The following is a 19642-nucleotide window of genomic DNA, read 5'->3' on the forward strand; positions in this document are numbered from 1 at the left end:
CCTTCATTCCTTCCTTCCTTCCTTTTAATCATCCGGCCCACAAACGATCCAATTGGGCTGTATGTGGCCCTTGAATGAAAATTAGTTTGACATCCCTGACATACAGTATATATATATCTATGTGTATTATAATATAATATAAACCATTATAACACACAGTATCTATGTATGTTATAATATAATATAAACCATTATAACAGTATCTGTGCGTTGCTGCAGTAACATGATGTTCTGCTCTCAGTCAACGAGCTGCTGAGAGGAAAAGAAAAGACACACAGACTTCTGGGCTACAGCTTGTATCATCACTGGTGATGTTGTTGCCATGGCAGCAGCCCTTCACGCTCACTCACTCTCTCTCTCTCTCTCTCTCTCGCCAACACACACACACACACACACACACACACACACACATATATATATATATACACACACACACACCCTAACAGTGCTGTCTTCAGTGGCAATTAAAGAGACCTCTTGGGGCGAAGAGGTTGAGACCCGGCAGGGGACACACGAGCCTGAAGGGAGGAGATGGATGGGTGAGGTGGTGTGTGTGATAAAATGTGTGTATGCATGTGTGTGTGTGTGTGTGTGTGTGTGTTTTGGAGGGGGTGGGTGGGTGCAGGGGGGGGGGGGGGTTAGTGCCATAAGTGGCGCTAATCAAAGCCGATTGATTCAAACTGAAAGCACAGTGACGAGTAAAAATAGACACACAAACACACACTTCAGGTTGTGTGTGTCTGTTTAGCCCGAAGCTAAGCCTCATGGGATTTGTAGTTTTTTGAATGTTTAACAAAACAAAACGTGCTTGTCTTTGTTTTAAAATGACAAAGTGTTCAGATGTTACAGACACTCGCTAAGCTCATAAGAGTCTGTTTGAGCTTTTAAGACTGATGAAAGAAAATATGGAGCAGAGGAACCGAGGCGAGCTTTAACCCTCCTGTTGTCCTCGAGTCAAGGAAAGAAGGAAGGAAGGAAGAATGGAAGGAAGGAAGAATGGAAGGGAGGAAGAAAGATGGAAGGAAGGAAAGGAGGAAGGAAGGAAAGAAGGACAGAGGAAGGAATGAAGGAAGAAAAGAAGGAAGGAAGAAGGAAGGAAAGGAGGGAGGGAAGAAAGAAAGAAGGAAGGAAGGAACAGTCAAAACAGATGGGGTCAATTTGACCCGGGAGGAGGACAGGAAGGTTAAACACATGGGAGACTTTATTTTTATGGTTTTGGAATCAAAGTCTGGAGCTTTATCTCATTTGGTCTCATAAGCTTTAATTCGTCTGGTTTCTTATTCTTATTTTAGTTTTGTGGATAAAAACCAAACGTAACCAGACTGAATGATAAATGATGGCGTTCATGAATCATCAAAAAAACTACTCACGGGTCAAATCGACCTTCCTTCCTTCCTTCCTTATTTCCTCTGTCCTTCCTTCCTTCCTTCCTTTCTTCCTTCCTTCCTTCTTTCCTTCCTCACTCCCTCCTTCTTTCCTTCCCTCCCCCCTACCTTCCTCCCTTTATTATTTGCTTTCTCCCTCCCTTCCTCCCTCCTACCTTCCTTCCTTCCTTCTTTCCTCTGTCCTTCTTTCCTTCCTTCCTCCCTCCTACCTTCCTTCCTTATTTATTTCCTCTGTCGTTCCTTCCTTCTTTCCTCCCTCCCTCCCTTCCTTCCTTCCTTCCTCCCTTCCTTGACTCGAGGACAACAGGAAGGTTAAGCACATCTCACTTGCCATGATGTGAAAAGTGAAGTATAGAAGAAGAAGAGAAGGCAGCAGAGCAGGAGAGCAGATGAATGTGGGAATCAGGTGAAGAAGAAGAAGATATCACTAATGCTCTTCTTCTTCTTCTCCTGGCTGAATGGGAGCAGCCAGAAAGGCATTAGTGAGGTCTTTGTGAGGCTTCCAACAAAGGCTGTAAAAGCAGGAGAGCAGAAGCTGATACAGCAGCACGTTAACGCCGTGTTAGATATCACACACATGGAGGGAGCATACGTCTGCATACAGCTGTGCAGGAAGGAAGGAAGGAGGGACAGCTGGAAGGAAGGAAGGAGGGATGAAAGGGTGAAAGGAAGGAAGGAAGGAAGGACAGCTGGAAAGAAGGAAGGACAGCTGGAAGGAAGGAAGGACAGCTGGAAGGAAGGAAGGACAGCTGGAAGGAAGGAAAGAAAGAAGGAAGGGAGGAAGGAAGGACAGCTGGAAGGAAGGAAGGAAGGAAGGAAGGAAGGAAGGAAGGAAGGAAGGAAGGAAGGACAGCTAGAAGGAAGGAAGGAGTGATGGAAAGACAGCCGGGAAGGAAGGAAGGGCAGCTGGAAGGAGGGATGGAAGGACAGCTGGAAGGACAGCTGGAAGGACAGTTGGAAGGAAGGAAGGAAGGAAGGAAGGGAGGAAGGAAGGACAGCTGGAAGGAAGGAAGGAAGGACAGCTAGAAGGAAGGAAGGAGTGATGGAAAGACAGCCGGGAAGGAAAGAAGGAAGGAAGGAAGGGCAGCTGGAAGGAGGGATGGAAGGACAGCTGGAAGGACAGTTGGAAGGAAGGAAGGAAGGAAGGAAGGGCAGCTGGAAGGAGGGATGGAAGGACAGCTGGAAGGACAGCTGGAAGGACAGCTGGAAGGACAGCTGGAAGGACAGCTGGAAGGAAGAAAGGAAGGAAGGAAGGGAGGAAGGAAGGACAGCTGGAAGGAAGGAAGGAAGGACAGCTAGAAGGAAGGAAGGAGTGATGGAAAGACAGCCGGGAAGGAAAGAAGGAAGGAAGGAAGGGCAGCTGGAAGGAGGGATGGAAGGACAGCTGGAAGGAAGGAAGGAAGGAAGGAAGGAAAGACAGCTGGAAGGAAGATAGGACAGCTGGAAGGAAGGAAGGAAGGAAGGAAGGAAGGAAGGAAGGAAGGAAGGAAAGAAAGACAGCTGGAAGGAAGATAGGACAGCTGGAAGGAAGGAAGGAAGGAAGGAAGGAAGGACAGCTAGAAGGAAGGAAGGAAGGAAGGAAGGACAGCTAGAAGGAAGGAAGGAGGGATGGAAAGACAGCCGGGAAGGAAAGAAGGAAGGAAGGAAGGGCAGCTGGAAGGAGGGATGGAAGGACAGCTGGAAGGAAGGAAGGAAGGAAGGAAGGAAGGAAGGAAAGACAGCTGGAAGGAAGGAAGTAAGGACAGCTGGAAGGAAGGAAGGACAGCTGAAAGGATGAAAGGAAGGAAGGGAGGAAGGAAGGAAGGACAGCTGGAAGGAAGGAAGGAGGGATGGAAAGACAGCTGGAAGGAAGGAAGGAAGGACAGCTGGAAGGAAGGAAGGAAGGAAGGACAGCTGGAACAGCAGCTGATGGAGCAGCACGTTAATGCCGTGTTAGATATCACACACATGGAGGGAGCCGTCTGCGTCTGTGCAGTCACTTCTCTCTCTGTGGAAATCAAAGACACATTTCTCTCTCTGCTTTCAATCCGTCACTGCCTGAGGCTCTGCTTATCAGCCCTCCGTGAATGATGTCGCTACTGCATTGAACACACACACACACACACACACACACACACACACACACACACACACACATATGCACGCACACACACACATGCACACACACGCACACACAGACACACACACACACACACAGACACACACACACACACAGACAGTATATAATCACACTCTACATCAAATCTTAATTAATTAAATGTGAAGAAATGTTCGCCGTATCCTACAGGAACAAGACAAAAATGTGGGCCGGTCCATTCATAAGATGGAAGGAAGGAAGGAAGGAAGGAAGGAAGTAAGGAAGGAAGGAAGGAAAGAAAGACAGCTGGAAGAAAGAAGGGAGGGAGTGAGGGAGGGAGGGAGGGAGGGAGGGAGGGAGGGAGGGAGGGAAGAAGGAAGGAAGGACAGAAGGACAGCTGGAAGGAAGGAAGGAAGGAAGGAAGGAAGGAAGGAAAGAAAGACTGCTGGAAGGAAGGAGGGAAGGATGGAAGGAAGGAAAGACAGCTGGAAGGAAGGAAGGAAGGAAAGAAAGACAGCTGGAAGGAAGGAAGGAAGGAAGGAAGGAAGGAAGGAAGGAAGGACAGCTGGAAGGAAGGAAAGACAGCTGGAAGGAAGGAAGGAGGGAAGGAAGGACAGCTGGAAGGAAGGAAGGAAGGAAGGACAGCTGGAAGGAAGGAAGGACAGCTGGAAGGAAGGAAGGAAATCAAATGTAAATGAATTAAATGAAGAAGTGTTCGTATCCTAAAGGAAAAAGACAAAAAGCAGAATGAGTGATTGTTGAAGGAGAGCGGAGCAAATGAAGCACAAAAGAGCTAAATTTAGCAGAGTGACGGCAGGCGGAGCAGCTGTGGTGGTATGTACGGGGGGCGGAGCAGCTGTGGTGGTATGTACGGGGGGATGAAGTGATGGAGCGCTGGCTGGATGGAGCTGAATGGTGTGAAAGTCACATTGAAGCTCAGCTGGTTGGTTGCAAATGATCAGCTGCTGCGGATCGATCGGCTCCTGATAAGACGACTAAAGAGTCTTAAAGAGGAGACGAGGCTGAAACCATGAAAGTCTGCATCACTGATCAGCAGCACACATCCAGAGCTCTGTCACTGATGGTTTTATTTATGATGTCATGGAGTGAGGAGATCAGCTGGTGTTCTGCACACTTTGAGCTGCGTGTGAAATGATTGTTGGACAGTATCAGCTGGTATCATCTGCAGCGAGGAGAACGAGTCTGAGAGGAAGAAGGGATGAAAGCGACGTTATCACAGAGAGATAAAGTCCTCGTATGGGGAAGGAAGGAAGGACAGCTGGAAGGAAGGAAGGAGGGATAGAAGGATGGAAGGAAGGAAGGAAAGACAGCTGGAAGGAAGGACAGCTGGAAGGAAGGAAAGACAGCTGGAAGGAAGGAAGGAAGGAAGGAAGGACAGCTGGAAGGAAGGAAAGACAGCTGGAAGGAAGAAAGGAAGGAAGGAAGGACAGCTGGAAGGAAGGAAAGACAGCTAGAAGGAAGAAAGGACAGCTAGAAGGAAGGAAGGAGGGATGGAAAGACAGCTGGAAGGAAGGAAGGACAGCTAGAAGGAAGGAAGGAGGGATGGAAAGACAGCTGGAAGGAAGGAAGGACAGCTGGAAGGAAGAAAGGAAGGAAGGAAGGACAGCTGGAAGGAAGAAAGGACAGCTGGAAGGAAGGAAAGACAGCTAGAAGGAAGAAAGGACAGCTAGAAGGAAGGAAGGAGGGATGGAAAGACAGCTGGAAGGAAGGAAGGACAGCTGGAAGGAAGGAAGGAAGGACAACTGGAAGGAAGGAAGGAAGGACAACTGGAAGGAAGGACAGCTGGAAGGAAGGAAGGAAGGAAGGAAGGAAGGACAGCTGGAAGGCAGGAAGGACAGCTGGAAGGAAGGAAGGAAGGACAGCTGGAAGGAAGGAAGGACAGCTGGAAGGAAGGAAGGAGGGTTTTATTTATGATGTCATGGAGTGAGGAGATCAGCTGGTGTTCTGCACACTTTGAGCTGCGTGTGAAATGATTGTTGGACAGTATCAGCTGGTATCATCTGCAGCGAGGAGAACGAGTCTGAGAGGAAGAAGGGATGAAAGCGACGTTATCACAGAGAGATAAAGTCCTCGTATGGGGAAGGAAGGAAGGAGGGATAGAAGGATGGAAGGAAGGGAGGAAGGACAGACAGCGAAGGAAGGAAGGACAGCTGGAAGGAAGAAAGGAAGGAAGGAAGGACAGCTGGAAGGAAGGGCAGCTGGAAGAAAGGAAGGAATGACAGCTGGAAGGAAGAAAGGAAGGAAGGAAGGACAGCTGGAAGGAAGGAAAGACAGCTGGAAGGAAGGAAGGACAGCTGGAAGGAAGGAAGGAAGGACAGCTGGAAGGAAGAAAGGAAGGAAGGAAGGACAGCTGGAAGGAAGGAAGGAAGGAAGGACAGCTGGAAGGAAGGAAAGACAGCTGGAAGGAAGGAAGGAAGGAAGGACAGCTGGAAGGAAGGAAGGACAAATGGAAGGAAGGAAAGACAGCTGGAAGGAAGGAACGAGGGAAGGAAGGACAGCTGGAAGGAAGGCTGGAAGGAAGGACAGCTGGAAGGAAGAAAGGAAGGAAGGACAGCTGGAAGGAAGGAAGGAAGGACCACTGGAAGGAAGAAAGCAAGGAAGGACAGCTGGAAGGAAGGAAGGAAGGAAGGACAGCTGGAAGGAAGAAAGGAAGGAAGGACAGCTGGAAGGAAGAAAGGAAGGAAGGACAGCTGGAAGGAAGGAAGGAAGGAAGGACCACTGGAAGGAAGAAAGGAAGGAAGGACAGCTGGAAGGAAGGACAGCTGGAAGGAAGGAAGGAGGGATAGAAGGATGGAAGGAAGGAAGGAGGGTTTTATTTATGATGTCATGGAGTGAGGAGATCAGCTGGTGTTCTGCACACTTTGAGCTGCGTGTTGGACAGTATCAGCTGGTATCATCTGCAGTGAGGAGAACGAGTCTGAGAGGAAGAAGGGATGAAAGAGACGTTATCACAGAGCGATAAAGTCCTCGTATGGGAGGAAATTGAGGTTGATGGGTCAACAAAACATCCAAACTGATATACTAACAAGTATTATGTGTCTATATATGAAGTCTGATATATTTATTACTCTGTCTTTAACCCTTTAAACAGGCAGGAGTGGAAAAGCATGATTTGATGTTACTAGTTTTCCACTAATCTTTTTAATATATTTTGGATGTTATGAGTTTTATCTCCACCAGGATACGTTGCTCCTATTAAGGTATACAATGTATAGTTTGAACTCTGGGTTCAACTATCTGACCTGAGTCAGTAGATCTCAGAGCTCTGGGCTCAACTATCTGACCTGAGTCAGTAGATCTCAGAGCTCTGGGCTCAACTATCTGACCTGAGTCAGTAGATCTCAGAGCTCTGGGCTCAACTATCTGACCTGAGTCAGTAGATCTCAGAGCTCTGGGCTCAACTATCTGACCTGAGTCAGTAGATCTCAGAGCTCTACTGGGTTTATATTCTACTAACATGTCATTCATGTATTCTGGACCTAAACCATTCAGTGATGTGATTTAAAGAGTCTGTATCTCCTGCTGCACGTTGCCAGTTTTAACGCAGCGCACTGAGGTTTGCGTCTTTCACATGTGCAAAATAATACACGCTGTCCATTTAGTGCGTTTGCCTTAATGAATATGTGATATGTCCATAGTCGTAGTTTATGATATCAGCACTAGCAGAGCAGCATCCTCACGCATGCACGGTGTCTCTTCCTGAAAACCTGACTCTGTTTTTAGTCTTTGAAGCTTCTTCTAAATGAGCTAACGTGACCAAACTCTTCATAATGAAGCAACATGTCAGCCGGTGCAGCTGTGTGACTCAATTATGGGTTTTTTTTAATAGCTTTTGGACACCAGAGGAGGTCTGCAGCACTTGTTAGTCCATCACTTCATTGTTAGTTTGGTTCTGCACACGAGGTTTGTTAATAATAAGATTAACTGAGAGCTGATAGAGCAGCAACACTCATACATCACCTGCAGCCCAACATTATTAAACAGACATTCATCAAACTGTTGGCAGGACTCCTCCAACTGCAAACAAGGTCAATTATCGCTCTTTGCATCATTAATTTTTAATCCATGAAGGTTTTATATGAGTAAAACTTTGCCAGAGCCTAAAAGAACAGACTTTAAGTTGATGCCACAACCTCAACATAAAGTAAATGAGCCGAGCAGGAGAAACACTCACTGCATATATTCTAGGGCTGTCAGCGTTAACACGTTAATCGCAATCAGATTAATGCAATCCATAACGCGTTTTTGTTTTTTCAATCTCATTTTAATGTTGCAAGCCTTTTTGTCCCTTCTACTCCCCGTAGACGGCTCCTCTAGCTGTAGCGCTATGCTTTGAAGTGGCCTCCTGCAGTAAACCTACCGCGCTGATGGAAAGTAAGAGAGCTACTGGACTTTTGAACGGCTTGTTTAACTTTAAAACACTTCCAGACGCTTCAGTTGACAAGTCAAAAGTAAAATGCAACCTGTGTCAAACGGAGTTTAACTACCACCGGAGTACGTGGAGTTTGAGTTAGCACCTCCACGCTAAACACCCAGGTGCAGCCAAGCCAGCCTCAGCTCCACCAAAGGACCATTTTGGAGTGTGGGAGTCGCAGCAGAGCCGTGATTGATTCCCAGTTAAGACACTCTGGTAAGAAATGCTTTACATTATGGGCTTAAAACTGCCTTCAAATGGAAAATAACAGGATTTTAAACATGACATTCAAAACGCCATTAATCGCAATTAACTATAGAAATTCGCGGAAATTAATCGTTTGACAGCCCTAATATATTCATAACTTTTTCGGCTTATACACCAGGTGAGAAACTTTAATTTGAAGGAGCAGCAGCAGGAACATCTTTAAATCCAGTATCCCGTTCCTATAATACATCTATGATTATAACACGGGTCATTGCTGCTGGCTTCCTGTAACATTATTTCAGACCTTAAATCTAACAAACTGGTATTAGGAACATGCAGCACATTTCTTACACCACCTGTGAGGGTCTTAAATTTCCATTTGGGTCACAGTCTCACAGCTTGAGGTGTTTACACAGCTGATTCAGAGCGCACTCATCCTTCTGTTCATGTCCATTCTGAACTTGGCTCAGAGCCATACAACCAAAGGCCTGCTGGGAGGAGTGACGTGTGTACTGCAGGTGTCCAAGATATTCTGTCATGTATGCATGTATGTAAACGGGTCAGTGATGGTTTTTAGTGGTTTAGTTTAAATTTAAAGAGTTAAAATGTAGAAAATAAACGTATGAATAACTTCACACATTCTTTTTTTGTGGACCCAGCATCAAATTTCTGCTTTTAATCCATTTAGAGAGAATATATTAGAGGATTATGGTAAAAATGTCTAAGTGGTGTAACCATAAAAACTTTGGAAGGAAGGAAAGGAGGGAAGGAGGGAAGGAGGGAGGGAGGGAGGGAGGGAAGGAAGGGAGGGAGGGAGGGAGGAAGGAAGGAAGGAAGGAAGGAAGGAAAATATATTAAAGGATTATGGTAAAAATGTCTAAGTGGTGTAACCATAAAATCTTTGGAAGGAAGGAAGGAAGGAAGGGAGGGAGGGAGGGAGGAAGGAAAAGAAGGAAGGGAGGAAGGAAGGAAGGAGAATATATTAGAGGATTATGGTAAAAATGTCTAAGTGGTGTAACCATAAAAACTTTGGAAAGGAATGGAGGAAGGAGGGAGGGAGGGAGGAAGGAAGGAAGGAAGGAAGGAAGGAAGGAAGGAAGGAAGGAAGGAAGGAAGGAAAATATATTAAAGGATTATGGCAAAAATGTCTAAGTGGTGTAACCATAAAAACTTTGTACCAAATAATTCAACTTGCTTAACCCTCCTGTTGTCCTTGAGTCAAGGAAGGGAGGGAGGGAGGGAGGAAAGGAAGGAAAGGAGGAAGGAAGGAAGGAAGACAGAAGGAAAGGACGGAGGAAGGAAGAGAGGAAGAAGGAAAGAAAGTAGGAAGGAAGGTAGGGAGGAAATGAGGGAAGGAGGAAGGAAGACAGAAGGAAAGGACGGAGGAAGGAACGGAGGAAGAAGGAAAGAAAGTAGGAAGGAAGGTAGGGAGGAAATGAGGGAAGGAGGAAGGAGGACACCTCTGCTCTAAATATTTTAAAAACCACTAACCGAGCATATGAAAGGTTCAGCAGTGGAGGGTTTGTAAAGCAGATGTTTGTGTTTCTGGTTGCAGGACACGGCAGGACAGGAGCGTTACCGCACCATCACCACGGCTTACTACCGCGGCGCCATGGGCTTCATCCTCATGTATGACATCACCAACGAGGAGTCCTTCAACGCCGTCCAGGACTGGTACGTGATTGGCTCGGAGCTTCATTCAGACTCTAGTTATTAACAGCTGGTGATTTATACTGCTGTGTGTGTGTGTGTGTGTGTGTGTGTGTGTGTGTGTGTGTGTGTGTGTGTGTCGCAGGGCCACCCAGATTAAGACGTACTCGTGGGACAACGCCCAGGTGATCATGGTGGGAAACAAGTGCGACATGGACGAGGAGAGAATCGTTCCTCCAGAGAAAGGAAAACACCTCGCTGATCAATTAGGTGAGATTTGATTTGGATGATCAATCAAAATTATGTACCTCATCTACCACTGAAGTAAAAGTACTGCAGTATTATAGTGATGTAGTATGCAGTATTACAGTAAAAGTACTGCAGTATTATAGTGATGTAGTATGCAGTATTACAGTAAAAGTACTGCAGTATTATAGTGATGTAGTATGCAGTATTACAGTAAAAGTACTGCAGTATTATAGTGATGTAGTATGCAGTATTACAGTAAAAGTACTGCAGTATTATAGTGATGTAGTATGCAGTATTACAGTAAAAGTACTGCAGTATTATAGTGATGTAGTATGCAGTATTACAGTAAAAGTACTGCAGTATTATAGTGATGTAGTATGCAGTATTACAGTAAAAGTACTGCAGTATAATAGTAATGTAGTATGCAGTATTACTAGTTTATACTACTTTATATACAGTTAGCTAGTTTACGCTACTTTATATACAGTTAGCTAGTTTATACTACTTTATATACAGTTAGCTAGTTTACACTACTTTATATACAGTTAGCTAGTTTATACTACTTTATATACAGTTAGCTAGTTTATACTACTTTATATACGGTTAGCTAGTTTTTACTACTTTATATACAGTTAGCTAGTTTATACTACTTTATATACGGTTAGCTAGTTTATACTACTTTATATACAGTTAGCTAGTTTATACTACTTTATATACTGTTAGCTAGTTTATACTACTTTATATACAGTTAGCTAGTTTACACTACTTTATATACAGTTAGCTAGTTTATACTACTTTATATACAGTTAGCTAGTTTATACTACTTTATATACAGTTAGCTAGTTTACACTACTTTATATACAGTTAGCTAGTTTAGTCCAGTGGTTCCCAACCTAGGGGTGGGGCCCCTCCAAAGGGTCAGCAGATAAATGTGAGGGCTGCTGAGATGATTAATGGGAAAGAAGAAAAAACAAAGTCCTGATACACAAATGTGTTTTCAGTTTTTGGACTTTTTCTCTAATCTTTGATTTTTGCTGAAATATTGGATCATTTGAACATTTATTGAAATGAAAGCATGTGAGAAGTTTAGAGGGAAGAATCAGTATTTGGTGGAGCTGTTAACAACTCATAGACATCTGAGATGTGAGCCGACTACACACTGCTGACTGGTTTCATCTTTAACAATGTGTTGGATTTTAAAAGCTTGTTATATTATCCATTGAGTCAAATCTGCATCTGAACAGTAAAGCTGTACCTCAGTACCTCAGATACTTTGCACTGTCATGGTGTTACTGTCTCTCCATGTTCAGCTGCACTTTGCGAAACAGGAGATGAACTTCTATTAACCAGTTCAACTACAGGAGAAAATGACTTTCCCCTCCGGGTGTGTGTGTGTGTGTGTGTGTGTAAAACAAAATACTAAAAGTGTGTGTTCCTATTGCTCGGGGGGAAAATGACATGATCTAATGAGAAAATGCACAATACTGGTTTTAGCTCCACTGCTTGGAGCTATTTTACCAAGATATGAGTCCTGTATAAATAAACACGCTGCAGGCTGAAGATTAAACTCAAACTAAAATAAGAGTTGTTCAAGTTAAAGACGCTGTGAGACGCTGTGAGACGCGAGTGAAGTTCTGCCAGATGTCTGAATCCTTTCATCCAGCCTGGATCTCTGTGAGGTGAAACATGATATTTGAACAGCTTAAAATATCTTATCGTGTTTGAGATATTTGTGAAGTGGGAAGAAGAGTCTGAATACTGCAAACACACCTCGAGAGGCTGAAATAACTAAAAACCACACCCGACTTAAGTCATGAAAACAATCTTTAAAAGCCCAAAACTGTGTAACAAATGTTCAGGTAGTGATATTAGATTAGTTAAATAACACAGCAGAAAATCCAACAATGTGAAGTTTAAATAGTAGTTTTAAAATATACACAGTAAACACAGAACTAATGAAATGAACTAGCTGAATGTCCAGTTTAACTAGTTTTTTCAGTTCCAGGATCTTATATCTGCTATTTATAATAAAAAAGGACATACTCTGCTCTCTATTTATACCCTGTTCTGATGTCAGATGTTAAACATGGTCAACGTTCAAACATTTTAAGGTGAATATATGTAGAAATGTGGCCTGTAAGACGAAACTCAGGGCCTCAACACTTAATTTGTAATGTTTTATTTCTTTCTTTTATTCTCTTTTGACAGAATATACAATAGAATAAACATAAAATGTACAAGCAACCAGTCACTCTAGTTCATAAATAATAGATAAATACAAATGACTACCTAAATAAATAAGAAATAAAGGTATAAGTGACAGACTTCTTCAATTAAATACATTTTAATAACAGATACACTTTTAATATAAAGACTTGAATGCTAAAGAAGTAGTTTCTGGTCTATGTGTAAAATATCCTGAACCAGACTGAACTCTACTTTATTGACATTCATCTAAACAACACACACACACACACACACACACACACACACACACACACACACACACACACACACACACACACACACACACACACACACACACACACACACAGACAGTGTTTCAGGTATTAGGAGGAAACTTGATTAGTAGAAGCTGTAAAGGATGAAATAATGCTGACACTGAGGTCAAATGAACTGTGAGAACTTCGAAGGTAAACTTTCACATTAGTGGGATCTTTCCCTTTTAGCTTTATCCCTAAAAAAATAGTTAGCATCTCTCTTCATCGCCACACTTTTACTTTTATCTACTGCAGGTTCGAAGTCTAAATATTCCCATATTGGGTTTTGAAGTTTTCTGCCTGGAACAACAACATTTTCTTCTTGAGCATTATTCAGTTATTTTTTCACTGCTAGTTTTAGTTTTAGTCTTAGTTTTATGGCGCTTTTCCACTACACAGTTCCAGCACTACTCGGCTCGACTCGACTCGGTTCCAGGAACGACCTTTTCCATTACAAAAAGGTACCGACTCAACGTGGGCTGGGTCGTCATAGCAACGGCTCTGCGAAACTGCCGTGACTTCGTTTTCTATGCCACACAAACACATAAACAATGGAGGACATGGAGGTGATGGTGTACTTGCTGCTGTATGTGTCTTTCTGTCACACACAAACCAATCGCTGTAACACTGTTGCTGGTATTTAAAAATGGCGGGTTTGATTCTTGTGTGGGACGGCTCATGACTCTTCCATTGACAACTCTTCTGACCAGCGGCCGGCAGTCTGATGACGTCACATTTAGTATCGGCTCGGCTCGCTTGGAACCTCAGCAGAGCAGATACTAAAAAAGTACCAGGTACCAGGTACTATCCCTAGTGGAAACACAAAAAACCTGAGTTGAGTCGAGCCGAGTCGTGCTGGAACTGTGTAGTGGAAAAGCGCCATTAGAGAACTAACTCTAGTCCTGACAGCCTGAATTTCTCTAAAGCGTCTTCCTATCCTCACCCTCCTGTCTCCTGTGTTTCCTCCCGCAGGCTTCGAGTATTACGAGGCCAGCGCCAAGGAGAACATCAACGTGCGGCAGGTCTTCGAGCGCCTGGTGGACATCATCTGCGTGAAGATGTCGGAGCGCGTGGACGTGGAGGCGCCGGTGGCTCCCGGTACCAAGCCCACCAGACTGACCGACAAGCCTGCTCAGCTACCTCAGAAGTGCTGCTGATCGTCCGTCAACCCCCCCCCCCCCAACCCCCCCGCCCCCCGCTGCTGTCGTCTCGTCCGCTCCCCCAAAAAGCTCTCGAGAAAAAGAAAAAACAAAAGAAAAAAAACAGATGTAACATTCCTCAAACCAACTCCCTCCTGCTTCAGTCCATGTTTGTGAGCAGTCAATAATCACTACTACTGCCTACTGCGGTTTCTGCTAACTAACATTTATATAGCTGTAGTTTCATCTTCCTCCACCCCCCCATCCCCCATCCCCCAACCCCCAATCCCGCCCCCCAACCCTGAGTATCCGAGGTCGGTCCTTCTGTGGACAGAGCAGTAAGGGCAGCAGTGAACTCCGAACAAAATCTAACTTGGCGTGTTTGAGAAGGTTGCAGGAGCCATGTTGAATATGTCGCTACGAGCCGGAAAGCCAGTTTATTAAGCAGTGTTAAAACCAGATACAGGAAGTCAGAGAAGGAAAATAAAGGCTGGTCACATTGTTAGGAGGTTTGGTGATGACGTCTCTACTGGTTCAGCTAGTCGGGGAATCGTCGTAACTTGCTGTCCAGCTAGGAACATGCTATGGCCCTAACCCAACTTCGGACGTTGGAAGTCGGAGCTGGAAATGATGTCGCACCTGAGTTTAGAAGCTAGACAACCAGTTCTATCCTGGTTAACCATTGATAGTGATACCAGGTGATAAAAGAGCATTTCGGTGTATTTTGCTCGTGCAAACAGCGTAGCAACACGTCCATAGATAGAAGTTGGACATCGCTGTGGGTACGACTGATTTAATGAGACACTAATAAGATAAAACTGCTTATAAACACAATATTATGACAACTTTCACACAGAGCCATGAGCTTGGATTTCGAAGTCAATGATGATGAGGTTCGTTCAACCATCCGAGTTGGAAATCTGACTTTTATTCAGAAATTCGGAAATACCAACTTCAGAGTACAATTATAATGCACCATCAGTCATAGAGGCTCTCTCTCTTTGTGTCTACACATTTATACCATCGACTCCAGTCTACAAAATATCCCCTATTCTGTGGAGCTGTTTGTGCTCCGGAAAGCTTTGATAGTTTCTGCATTGATGCAAATTTGAACTCAATACGAAAGCTTTCAACATAATCGTTATTTTACATAAAACTAAGCTGTTTTAAATGCAGGTGTGACCGGGCTTTAAACCTTCTACATACATATAAAAGTCTCTACATAGAGAAACAGTAGTTGGTCCTGTTAAAGGCTGCGTATCATTTAAAGAGTTACGATACCAGCACCAAGCTCCAAGTACCCTTAAAGTGACACTAACTGAGTACCTCATTCAATACCCATTCCACATGTAGTGCTCTGTCTTTCACCTCCACGTAACTACTGTGGCAGTGGGCCAATCACATGTCACATTAAATCGAAGAACGCTTGCATTGATTGACTGGGTGCAAAAAGGATCAATTGCAGGTATTGTTTAACGGGAGACCTTTCAATACTACTTGGTATCGATTTATTTTGGTCGAGACCTTAAAAGGTATCGAGTACTGATACCCAGCCTTAGGTCCTCTACATCAAAAAACTGATCACATGATCCAACTGCCTGTTAGGCTGCAGGTGTAAAATGGATGCATTAGTGTAAGAAAACAGCTGTGTCTTGATTGCTAACATGCAGCACACATCGGCAAGTACTCGAAGCTCAAGAATGCTCGAAAGTAGGACGAAATCAGTGTGTGGAGGTGTTCTGATGCGTGTTTTATGTGTAAAGCAGAGATTGAGAAGCATGTTCCTAGCTGAACCCCAAGGATACAGAAGAAAACCCCTCTGAACATCTAATCATGTGACACTGAACACGGTTGTACCAAAAGGTCTCTGGAGTGGACGCACACGTTTCGGGTTGTACCTCCCGTAGAAAAAAAAACACGCCAAATTATGTTTTTGTGTGAGCGTCCTGTCAGGAGCAGGAAGCAGGTCGGTCCACAGGTAAGCACAGCACTGCCTCTCCTCTCAACGTGTAGCACAACGAGAAAAAACTCACACCTCCTCCTGCTGCTGCTGCTCATGTTCACACGTTTACAGTCGCAGTCGCTCATCCGCCGAAACAACACCCGATAGGCTGCTTCTCTTCAGATAGCTAGTGATAGTGAACCCACTCCTAATACAATATGCCTATAGCCCACTTAACTGTTATTGGCCTTACTTAGTGCTGTTTTTGGCTTGAAAGATGCTTTAGGGCTACACCACCAATGCACAACTCCCGGGCAGGGCTGCAGCCGAAAATCATTAAGAGTCAAAGATTAAAACCGAATCGGGTCGAGTCCGAGACTGAAATGACGTCCGAGTACAAAAAAACCAGACTGAGTATTCTTGCTAACGCTGCTCTGAAGTGGTTTTTAACAGCACAAAGTTAAAAAAGAAAGAGAAGAAGAGAAGAAAGAGAGAGAGAGAGAGAGAGAGAGAGAGAGAGCGCGAGAGAGTGCCTCCTGTGATGTTTTAACAGGATCCATGTAGATTATTATTGTCGTTGAAGTGACGATGAGACAAATCAAAGTATAAGAACTATAATAATATGTACTAGAACTTTATAGTAATAGTAATAATAAGAGCGCTCGTGTTGCACTTTCATTAACAAACATCAGAACGGGACCAAGCAAGTAGTTGTTAAATTAATATCATATTTTATTTCCGTTTGCTCATAATTGTGATTTCTGCATATCTCATAATTATAACTATGATGTACTTATATAGTGCTCATCTTTATAATATTCATAGATATTCATTATGAGATAAAGATATTGTATTTATGACAGAAATCTTAGTTATTAGAGATTATATTTAATATTTAAAAAGGTCAGATTTTTGAGAAAACACCTCTGTTTTTTGTTTTTTTGGTGAATTTAATGCGCTTAATACAATGTAAACACTATAATTATAGTTTTGGTGTGGACTTAGACGCCATAATGTGAGAATGTGTTTGCTTTTATATGTATATTTTTTATATGAGTCATGAATATTTAGTAACAAAAACTCCTGAGCGAGCACAAATTAAATTCAAAATAAAATCCAGCATCTTTAACAGCAGGTCAGCCGCTTTTAGTTTGAAATTTACGTGGCACATTTCCTGTCTGGCGTCGTAAATGTGGTGATTTAAAACTTTTAAGTGTCATAAATGATAGTGAACTTAATATATTTGGGTTCAGCTAGATTATAATGGTTCAGCCTCAGTGTTTCCAGCAGAAATGAGACAAAAAAACAATTAGCAGCTGGTGGAGACCAAACCAGAGCTAAAAAAGGAGAGTGAAAATAAAACTACGCTGCTTTAGAGTCTATTAATTAATGAAAACAAGACTTCAGCTATATTATAATGGATGTAATGGTTCAGCTGCAGCGTTTCCAGCAGAAATCAAACAAAGTTAAAGACTAGCTGGTGAAGAAAGTGGATCATTTAGCAGCTGGTGGAGACCAAACCAGAGCTAAAAAAAGGAGAGTGAAAATAAAACTACGCTGCTTTAGAGTCAACAATCAACTAAGAATCAAAAGATCATTTAAGCAAAAAAAGTCAAATGTTTCTTGGTTGCAGCTCTGAAGATATGATGATCTAAAGGTTTTAGATGTCATACATGATAGTAAACTTTATATATTCAGGTTTTGGACTGGTTATTAATTAATGAAAACTAAACTTCAGCTATATTATAATGGCTGTAATGGTTCAGCTGCAGCGTTTCCAGCAGAAAACAGACAAAGTTAGAGACTAGCTGGTGAAGAAAGTGGATCATTTAGCAGCTGGTGGAGACCAAACCAGAGCTAAAAGCAGCGTGAAAATAGGAAATAATAAGATAAAACATTGCAGCTTTATAGTCTTGAAACTTAAAACCAGACGGAGCAAACTGGGAAGTGTCCTGATATAATTCAACAAGAATGCATGCTGTATTTAAATAATAGCAGCTGGTGGAGACCAAACCAGAGCTAAAAGCTGCGTGAAAATGGGAAAATAATAATAAGATAAAACTTTGCAGAAACTTAAAACCAGATGAAGCAAACTGGTAAACTATCCTGACATAATTCAACGAGGCGTCGCTTCTTCTCTCCCAGGTGTAACGTCTGCTCTGCTGTCGAGCCTCGTTCGCACCACCTGAGTCAGATCTTTTTTACCGCCGCTCACACTCTTTCACAGGAGACGACGTGTTCCTCCTCTACGGCGCTTATACATGACAGGAAGTGTCAAAATATCCGCTGTCGTTCCAGCTGTTGGAAAGTATATATCACATCATATTTTTCTGAGTGCTTGCTTGCGGGCGGATTTAATGACATCCTGTGTGATGCTGAAGATAACTAGACTCAGGCTGGAAGGGGTTTTTATTTCTCACTCAGAGACTTCCTGACATGAGCAGAAAGATCATTTGCACAAAGGGAAGCTGATATTCGCTGAGGGAACGATGTGCTGGGACTATAAAGTAGGACCTTTATGACCGCAGCTATAATTAATGTAAAAGAGAAACAGATTGCAGGTGCTGTGAAGGTACACTGCTTAAGATTTCCATTATACTAAACTCACTCATGATATTCTTAATCGGCTATTACCTGAGCACCAGACTGTCTTTAACCTGCTGCGACCCTGCGTCCTCATATGGAGACATTACATTTCAGGTTTGCTGGACCTTTTATTTCATTATGCTTAACTTTGACCCGTCATCCTCATTCGTACACGCGTTTCTGTGCCACCTAGTGGTCGCAAAAGCACATTACAGTGTGAAAATCAGTGTGAAAATGAGACGGCAGGCAAAATGTTGTTTGTTAATGCTGAATAAAGTCTGTAGTTTGATACAAATTTGACTAATTTTAAGAAAAAAACAACAAACTATGACACTGCTAATCAAGACATTTGAGGACATTGGGACTTTATTATCAGTGGTGTAAATGTAAGGAAATAACACTGGTGAATTAATTGTGTTATACAGTAAAATAAACCCATTGCCCCCTACTCATCAGGTCCTACTACTCCCAGATATCTAGGAGACATTTAAAATGCATGTTAAATACAAGCTTGTGTCTCAGGAGGTTAATGAATCATCTCTATGGTAATATGTACCGCTGACAACACATCAGTCGTGTGCTTGTGATTGATGATTTTTGAGCTGTAACAGATGGTGGAACATGGATGAATATTTAGCTCGTTCCATTTCTCACTTTGATGCACAAACACGTCCACTGATGGTCGATTTAGAAATTAGGAGATTAAAAAAACCAACAATCTTCTGACAAACCTTGACGTCAAGACTAAAGCTACTTTTTTTGTGTTCGCTCAGTAGTTTTGCCATTAATCTCATTAATCTCATTAACTCATTAACGATCTCATTAACTTGTGGTTTTGCTGTAATCAGGAAGACAGAAAATCCCTAAATGTCCCTTTTTTGGAAATCCACCTGGACCTTTTTCACTTTGTGTGTGTGCTATCATCTTTAAATGTGAGGCAGGTGTTCACTGTTAGGGTTAAGTATCGCTCAACCGTTTGGTAGAGGTCACTCTGTGTCATGATATCTGCTCAAAAACTAAAATCTGTTGGACCCATTGACCCATTTAACTTTTAGGTCAATCTTCAGCACTAGTATGAGGAATGTAACGCACAGACAGACCATCAGATTGTGTTATGGTTGCTATGGATACAGGTTTGGCTGTGAGCAAGTCCGTACAAATAGTGATATTTCCTATCTCTGGGTGCAAAAAGGATCAATTGCAGACTTCCATACTACTTGGTATCGATTTATTTCAGTCAGATACCCAGGCCGAGTGTTCACTAGTGTTTAGTTTACAGCTTCGTACTGCCTTTCACCGCTACAGACAAAGACACAGGCCTTTTTTTAAAATTGAAAACACATTTTTATTTTACGCGGATGAACAAAAAGAGACCATGTGCTCTGTTTCTGTATCAGCTGGGGTATTTCTGACACCTTAATAAGTAACTTTGGGAGGTTTTCTTTCAGGGAAGACCTTATTAATGCACATG

At 43.0% G+C, this 19642-nt stretch overlaps 1 protein-coding gene across 1 annotated transcript in view; it reads left to right on the forward strand.

Annotated features, from left to right (window-relative positions):
• The window catches only part of rab3b (RAB3B, member RAS oncogene family), a 15949-nt gene extending 2288 nt beyond the window's left edge, over nt 1–13661 (forward strand). The window contains exons 2-4 of the mRNA XM_053322711.1: nt 9660–9778; nt 9900–10024; nt 13477–13661. Coding sequence (XP_053178686.1) covers nt 9660–9778; nt 9900–10024; nt 13477–13661 — 429 coding nt within the window. The remainder of the gene's footprint in view (nt 1–9659; nt 9779–9899; nt 10025–13476) is intronic.
• Nucleotides 13662–19642: the final 5981 nt, after the last annotated feature.

Source organism: Scomber japonicus, chromosome 7 (genome assembly GCF_027409825.1).
Source record: "Scomber japonicus isolate fScoJap1 chromosome 7, fScoJap1.pri, whole genome shotgun sequence".
Taxonomy (NCBI): domain Eukaryota; kingdom Metazoa; phylum Chordata; class Actinopteri; order Scombriformes; family Scombridae; genus Scomber; species Scomber japonicus.